At 40.1% G+C, this 8,673-nt stretch overlaps 1 protein-coding gene across 2 annotated transcripts; it reads right to left on the bottom strand.

Moving 5' to 3' along the window:
* Window positions 1-100: 100 nt before the first annotated feature.
* On the bottom strand, window positions 101-8,615 carry LOC138971349 (uncharacterized protein F35H12.5-like). 2 transcript variants are annotated; one of them, XM_070344070.1, is made up of 7 exons: window positions 7,903-8,615; window positions 7,320-7,428; window positions 6,454-6,570; window positions 5,883-5,989; window positions 5,100-5,173; window positions 2,420-2,615; window positions 101-1,926 (listed from the first exon to the last, which is right to left on the bottom strand). In XM_070344070.1, exons 1-7 carry the CDS (start codon window positions 8,255-8,257, stop codon window positions 1,793-1,795), a joined length of 1,092 nt encoding a protein of 363 aa, XP_070200171.1. In that variant the 5' UTR covers window positions 8,258-8,615; the 3' UTR covers window positions 101-1,792. The 2 variants fall into 2 exon arrangements, with proteins under 2 accessions (XP_070200171.1, XP_070200172.1); XM_070344071.1 differs by lacking the exons at window positions 7,320-7,428; window positions 7,903-8,615 and adding an exon at window positions 7,161-7,275.
* Window positions 8,616-8,673: the final 58 nt, after the last annotated feature.

The raw sequence follows: 8,673 nt of genomic DNA, 5'->3' as shown, positions 1-8,673 counted from the left end.
AAGTGTGTGTGTGTGTGTGTGTGTGTGTACATGTGTATGATGAGAGCTGGATCAGATCAACAAGTGCATTCTCACCCTTTAATAACAAAGTATACTTCAATGCTTTTCTGCAATAAAAATCATTTTATTCAGTAAGTCCATTCTTCATTCACTCATTCCTTCACTTAAAAGAGAGAAAAAACAATAACAAAAAATGTCAAAGTTGACAGTCTGACCAAGCTAAAATCCTGAGCTGCATTAGTTGACAAATGCATACACATGCAATAAAAACACAAAGACACCGGAAACAGTCTGAGATTTGACATCTGCAACAACAACAAAATCACTGAGCTGACGTGAAAGTAACTAAATGTTTATCACAGATGATTTTGATACCTGCAAAACGCAAAACAAGGAACAAACACATACACAACAAGACCAAAAATGTGGCAAATATTAATAAGGGTATATCGACCAGAGTAATGTAATTTGGCACTTGGTCAAGCGAATCATTAAAACTCTGACATACCAGTAAACAGTGGAATGGACTGGACAAATACATGAATTTTATGATGAATCAGGCACATGCTTTATTTTGTGCTAGTTCTCACCTTATTCCAGCAAGTAAAGATACTATTGAAAATACCAATACACGAAAACTATTGTAAAGCATTCCCAACAAAATAAAATGTTTAATGGTGGATACAGATCTAAACAAGATCATATTTAGTGAATGCTACATGGACGCATTCTTGTACAATACAGTAAAACCTGAGTCTAGCGGACCCTTAATGTTTTAACGGCCACCTGCTACATACGGACAGATTATCATGGAACGAACACGATTTCAACAATAACTAACCATTAACGGACGGACACCTGCCACTTACGGACGCGGACACGATTTTTCGGACCGTAGGAAGTGTAAACACTGTCACAAACGGACACTACGTACATGAAAACGCAACTTCGAAAACTCGACTGTTACTCAACAAATGGTTGTTGATTGGTTGTCCTGTCCCTTCTCTGACCAATCAGTGGCTTGTTTAGATGGAGACTCACTTTCGCTTCGTTCACTTTCGCTTCGCTCACTTTCGCTTTTCCGCATTGTGGATACAGTCACAACCAAAAGCAACAGTACTGTGTTTGAAAATGGAATCTCCAGCAGGAAAAAGAAAAGCGTTGACTTTAGAGCAGCGTGTCGCTGCCTTGAAAAAATTAATTTCCCATTGAACAACCGATGAAGAGTCAGGTATTTTTTTTAGCTTTGTGACGTCCGACTTGCGTAAGTTTGAATGCACAGTGTGTGTAGTGAACGGGGTAGGTGGAGGGTGGGGGGGGGGGGATGTTGTTGTTGTTGTTTGCTACATGTATCATTTGTTTACTCACATTTTCAGTGAGTCTCATGTTCACATTGAAAGGGGCTGTTGGCCCAAATGTATTCAATAGCTCAATTCTCTCTCTCTCTCTCTCTCTCTTCCTGTCACCGCCCTCAATCTGTGCCTTGTACAATGATCTGGTAATTTTATTTAAGTTTATTTTATTTAAGTAATTTTATTTAAGGTTTTATCTTGTGTTTTGTGTTGAAAAATAAATACATACTCCAGGATTGACAAAAAAGTGTCTGGTACATTTTACGTGCTCTTTGTAAAATATTGCCCCGGCCCCTCCACCTGTGAAGAAAGGACACCTGTCTAATAGGGACACCATTACCATACCCCAAGGGTGTCCTTTAGAGACAGGTTTTACTGTATAAAATCAAGCATCTAAAGTCTGTGTACCAAATTAAATTTGTCAACTTGTCATTATGTCATCAAACATGTGTTCCCTCAACATGCGCTAGAAGTTTCAGAACACGGTCAAGAATGATGTGAGAGTGTGGTTTGTGCACAATATGGCCGCCTCGTGCAAACTGCAAGCCTTGGGCAAATCTTCTGTTCTCATCATCTGAAAAAATAAGTTTGAACATGACAAATTAAGGAGTCCCATCCATGAATTACTGCAGATACATTATCCTGTCTTGCATCTTTAATTCTTGTGCTCATTTTCACCATGCTGTACTTTGAAATAAAAAGTCTGATATAAACAAGCACTTTTCAATGGAACGTACTAATTTATTAAGTCTTGTGTCTGACAAGCAACTGATGAGCATCACCCCACTAAGGAGACTTTCAACATGTACCTTGTAAAGCAACAGCATAGCATCTGTGTGAGCATAATTATGTGCGCGCATTTGCGTGTGTGTGTGTGTGTTTGCACGAGTGTGTGTGTGAACATATGTGCATGCGTTGTGTGTGTGCGTGTGTATTTGCACGTGTGTGTGTGTGTGTGTGTGTGTGTGTGTGTGTGTGTGTGTGTGTGTGCGTGTGTGTGTATGTATGCGTGTGGCTTAATTTACAGCTTGTCTTGTCTATCTTTCTCAAATATCCAGTACATTTACCTTGACCTGATGGTACAGTGGAGAGTGGTGTCTGGTTTCCCTCCGTGTCCACAGCCATGACAGAGTCTTTGGGCACACACAGATGGTCAAACAGCATGTCCTCTGATACAGGGGCCTCGATGATCTTGTCATTCAGTGCGTAGGCAAACAGCAATGGTAACTGCTTTTCAAGGATCTGTTTTGCATGTTGTGCAGTCTAAAAAAAATAATGAATAAAAAGACATGCATAAGACATAAGAAAATATCTCCTTGGAGATATCTGGTGCAGTGAACACAATCTCAGAAAGTAAATACATGTATGTATTTTATCTTGAAGAATGCAGCTGCATGTCTTTCATGTATCTCCCATTTGTGTTTTGTGAGGTGTGATGCAGATAATAGATGATAGATAACAGATGATAGATGACAGATGATAGATGACAAAGGCAGCAGGACAGCAGCACCACTACTACAGTAACAACAACACTATAGTCTGAAAGAAACATCTGTAATGACCTGAAAGAAGATCAAAGCAAACATTTTTCCTGTCTTAGTTGAATGAAGAACCCTAGCTAGCAGCTGCTTTATTCCAGGGAAACCACCCCATCCCACATCACCATTCTGGGACTGCACTGACCTTCGGTAGCATTCTTTCTTTCTTTATTTGGTGTTTAACGTCGTTTTCAACCACGAAGGTTATATCGTGACGGGGAAAGGGGGGGAGAAGGGATAGAGCCACTTGTTAATTGTTTCTTGTTCACAAAAGCACTAATCAAAAAATTGCTCCAGGGGCACCTTCGGTAGCATCAGAATGTGGGAAAGTCTTAACACTTTCGCGACGGGAGGTGACTAAATTAGTAACAGCGCTGACACGCCCACGGACGGGAAGTGACTATTTGAGTAACAGACATACAAGGTACACGACTCGTGATTGCTTCCCGGTTTTTGAAGCTTGCAATAAATTGAGTTGTTTCCCTTGATACACGTGACTTGCTCTTCCGCCATGTGCAAATTAGAGAAGATTTGAGTGGTTTTTTCGAACAAAAAAAATGAATCGAAGGCGAGCCTTGTCACGGGAGGAGATTCTCCGGATGTTGGATCTTGAGGATCCTGTAGATCATGATTCCGACGTGTTGTTTTCGCCTCAAGAAAGCGATAATAGCAGTGATATTGAGGAAGAAACAGTCCTGTTGTTGCTAGTATGAGTCGGCAAACTACACGTGGTAGGGTGGTACTGCATGGATCTTGGAACCGTGTAGTTGCAAGGGGGGCGTGGCAGCACTGATAACAATGGATGGCTGGAGCCTCCTAATCCTTTTGGAAATGTTCATAGGTGTACAGTTGGGACTTTGTTGTGAAAATGTGACTTATATTCAATATGGATTACCTAGACATCATTTGGTGAGTGTCACAGTTTTGTTTCATTTGAGTCAGGATGCTGTGAGTGAATGCGGGATTTGCTTGTTTTTTTCTTTGTACTGTCTCCTTATTTCTGTGTAGAATTTTAACAATATTTCAGCTAATTCATAGGTTTTACACCTTGTTTGGTTATAAAATTATTTATAATACTTTCTGTTAAAAAATAACTTTTAAAAAAGCAGTAGAAAAGAAAACACACACAAAAAACCGTTAAAAAACACAAATTATCCCCCTTTCACCCCCCCTTTGCTAAAACAAATCGCGTGACAAACTTATAAATAGCACGACTGAACTGGGCATCCATTTTTTAATTAGTACACAAAATTTGGTGGTGATTGGACTTAATTCAAGCTTGCTAGACAGATTTCTTTACAGTTACTGTTTTTTGGGACGTTTCTTGGTGGCAAGCTTGGGCAGGCAGGACGTTAACGCCGTGGCAATGCTGGTCACAATAGTGTTAAATAGGGGGGTCTCAAAGAGAAATTTTTAGTGTGTAGAATTCTGTTGAAAGAAAAGAAAGAAAATACGAGAGATAAAAAATGAAGATCCATAAAGCCTGTCCTTAACTGGGTGAAGTTAACTTAGCGAAGTATACTTGGAGAAGCTGGCCACACAAAGTTTTAGCACTGGTTTTTGGTAAAAAAGACTTTGCGAAGTCTTTGTGAGGTTGACTTGGAGCTCAATGAAGGACCGCCTTTAAGGATTCATTCCAGCATAGCTAGCCCTTTCACCTACACGTTAGGTTGTGACAACCTGGGTGGCCGAGTGGTAACGCACTTGTGCTCGGAAGCGAGAGGTTGCGAGTTCGACCCTGGGTCAGGGCGTTAGCAATTTTCTCCCCCCTTTCCTAACCTTAGGTGGTGGGTTCAAGTGCTAGTCTTTCGGATGAGACAAAAAACCGAGGTCCCTTTGTGTACACTACATTGGGGGTGTGCACGTTAAAGATCCCACGATTGACAAAAGGGTCTTTCCTGGCAAAATTGTATAGGCATAGATAAAAATGTCCACCAAAATACCCGTGTGACTTGGAATAATAGGCCGTGAAAAGTAGGATATGCGCCGAAATGGCTGCGATCTGCTGGCCGATGTGAATGCGTGATGTATTGTGTAAAAAAAATCCATCTCACACGGCATAAATAAATCCCTGCGCCTTGAATATGTGCGCGATATACATTGCATTAAAAAATTTTTTTTAAAAAAAATCACTGCGCTTCGAACTGTACCCACGGAATACGCGCGATATAAGCCTCATATTGATTGATTGATTGAAAAGCTGACTTACATCTTCAAAATTCTGGTTGGATATAATCTGTTGTGCCACCATGAGATGATCGCCTGCTTTTACACCACTGAAGCCTGCCCAAAAAATGAAATCAATATTTGTATTAACAATTAAAAAAAACTTTGTGACTGTCAAAGAGTGGTATGTGTAATCTTTGAATTCACTCACTTTAGTCATTCATCTTACCCTTTTCACAGAAGGAACAAAAAAGAAAGAAAAGAAAAAAAGAGAGAAATAAGTTCAAAGAAAAAGGGAAAACATTCGCTGTTTAACTCATTGACTATCTATAGGTTTTGATAACTAAAAAAAAAAGCTTTATGAAAAAGTGTTCATTGCAGCTAGTCCAAAATCACCATATCTGTCATGAATCAAAATAATATATAGCTTTTATTATCTCTGGATTCCTCATCGGCATCCACTCTGTTGTCCCGACCCCCTCCCCACCCCTTAGACTCGCAAAGCATTATGTAAGAAGCTCAAGAAAACACCCTGTTCCCTCAACTCTACCCCCATCAAAACTTAAAAATGTCTCTCCTCTCCATTGGGATTTCAGTCCAAGGGAGGGTACAGATATACTTTAAGATTGAATGAACTAAAGAAGAGTTGCCTCCCTTCTGTCATCATCCACATAGTTATATGTATTAAAAATAAGATCTTTTGTATTATCCAACTACCCAAGACAGAACTCTTAATTAATCACAGCATCAAATCAGCAAAGATAAGCGAGGCAAGAGCACAGCTAGCAAACGGTTATATTTGATTACATTAAAAAAAAATACTGACCAATCTGAGCATACGCTTTCTCCAATAAGGGCATGAGTGCAAAATGAAGGCTTTGTTGACGCATTAGCCATGCAACAAAATGTATCACAAACTGTGGTCGTACGGATCTGCAACAACAGTCATAATTAATCTGACATGTTATGAGCGCCCGAAATATTAAATTGCAATTCATGTATTTACGTTCTTTTCTATTCCCTGTAGAAACAAAATGCACACTGAAAGTTGATTTTCTATAAAAGCAAAATGAGACGTGTGTTGTGTGTGTGAGTGTGTGTGTGTGTGTGTGTGTGTATGTGTGTGTGTGTGCCTGTCTGTGTGGTTGCGTGTGCACATGCATTTATACCTGTAGACAATCATGGTCTCAAACTTTTTCTTTGTAATAGTTATATCCAGTTAAAGATTTCCAGTTGTGTTGAAATCGTTCAGACACACATATAAAACTGCACCAAGAAATACCAGGTCATATAATATCCACATCAAACACAAACATCAAACATATAACCCCCCCTCCCCCCACCCATCAGAAAAAAATTAGGAGCTGAAATGAGTATTCAGCTCAGCTTGGTCGTACTTGTGAGGTCGAGCACATGTTGGGTTGAGTAGACACAGTGAATTGACCAGCTCAGATTCAGCTGCCATCTTGTAACCAACCCAGCTGCCTGCACTGTGGCACATCAACACACTGACTCTGAAACATGTCAGTAAAAATACAAACCATTTTTACAAGCACTCCAAACTGCTGAGAAATTAGCACATACAGGGTCAGTTATATATAAGTTATAACACTCATGTTATTTTCATTCAAATGTGCAAGACTGATTTGCACTACAGCGCGATACCTGCAATGTGAAAACCCTGTGATTAGAGGGAACCTCCCAATAAAGGGCATGCACCTTCTGTAGTTCCTTTGTCCAGGGATCGAGATAGCTATAAGTAGGTAGCAGCGGTGGCTTCAAAACCATGCAGTTGTCCCTTTCGGTGTAGGTTCGAATCCCGGATTCGGCGAGGGAGTTATTTCCCTGAGTCAACTTTGTGCAGACTCTCTTCGGTGTCCCACGACCCATGTGTGCACCCATGCGCATATATAAAAAAAATCACAAGTTCACAGCGAAAGTCTCATTGCTTTCAAAAATGAACACACGCATGCAGTAAACAGAAAAAATAATGGGTAGTGCCCAACCGTATGGCAGCTCGCTTTCCACAGGGAGAAAGCATCCAAACTTTCTATGAGGGTACTGACACCTTATATTTATCCTCATTATCTTGACTAAAACATACCTGTCATGACAGGCCACCTGCAATGTATGGACACTTTCGGCTGGTCCAAAGGGTGTCCTATCATCGCAGGAACCACTGTTCAAGAACTATCATCTCATGCTTCTCCAAAGTCCATGAAAAAAGTATCAAGTAAATGCCCTTATTAATTTCCATTTTCACCTGTTGACTTGTCTTTGTTGCAGAACTTGCTCCAACAGGGACATCCGTGCACTTGTTGTATAATCTAGATGATATAACTTCCATGGCTCCACTTCACTGGATTCAAATCCTGACATTAAAAACAAACATAAAATTATTGAAACAAAATGAAGCCCTCAAAGAGAGACGGCCATGTGCATGATTCACAACCCCCCCCCCACACACACACACACACACAAACAGAAAAAAGAAGACAATTATTAGTTGTCGCTGTCAGAAGAATGAATGTCACTCTGATAACCACAAAATCAGGCCCTGAGCTTGTCTTCTCCGACAACAACAAGGATGGGAGGCGAATAAAAGGAACATGCAAAGGGGAAATTGGGAGAAGCTCATCCCAACATTTAAAAAAACCCACTATTTTATGTATATTGTTTGTTTTAGAGAGGAGAAATTGAGAAAATGCCATTACCCACTATGATAATTCATCCCTTACTTATATAATATATGGTGCTGCTATTATATTTTTCTATTAAAATTTAAATACAAGAGAGACACAAAGACAAAAAGAGACAGAGAGAAAGAATTTATACTGTAAGCTTACCAGGAAATGTCGGAGAGACAAAACGAATATTTTTCTCGGATAACTGTTGAATGAGGGGTTCAAAATCAACCGAAGAGCCAGGGTTTCCGTGAATGCCTACCACTGTGGGTCGATCCTTGTCATTTGGATGAGTATCGATAACGGACAGTTCCAAGTCAACTGTCTGTCCGGGATTTTTTATGCTTTCCTGAGTTGTCCTCACTCTGTGTAAAGTATGTGATAGGTTTGCAACACCAAGAGCATGATGTTGCAATTTTTCCTTCAACAAAGGTCTACCACTTCTTTGTGGAAAGAGTCTTGGATTTCTCAAAGAAAGATGAAAACATTTCGACGCAACAGGTACGACAGTGGTCATATTATGGAAAAAATACGAAAGAATGTCAGCCGACAAAAAACACACAAAGTAATTTGTAATGGAGCACCGTCTCACTTTAGTACCAAGTGTTTCTTTCGTTTTTAATTATAAGCTCTCAAGTCAACAAACCTGTGCAACAAAGTTCTTATATAATATAACGTCACATCTGCTCTTCGTAGCAAGCGTCAGCCGGAAAAAAACACAATTCAATCAATGTACGATATTTCAGCTGAGAACTATGCATCATACGATGTGGTTCAACGCAACTGGCACTCTTCGACGACAGAACAATGTGACCTTTGATCAAGGAGCGCACTCTCCCATGGGCGCAGACATCTTGGCTATAGCAGACGACTCTGTCAAGATCTCGTGCTATTTTGTGGGTTGGCCAAGACTATTAATTTATTCATTTGGGA

The sequence above is a fragment of the Littorina saxatilis genome, linkage group LG7 (genome assembly GCF_037325665.1).
Source record: "Littorina saxatilis isolate snail1 linkage group LG7, US_GU_Lsax_2.0, whole genome shotgun sequence".
Lineage (NCBI taxonomy): Eukaryota > Metazoa > Mollusca > Gastropoda > Littorinimorpha > Littorinidae > Littorina > Littorina saxatilis.
The sequence above is the reverse complement of the archived record's forward strand: the minus strand, read 5'-3'. Positions and strand labels throughout refer to the sequence as shown.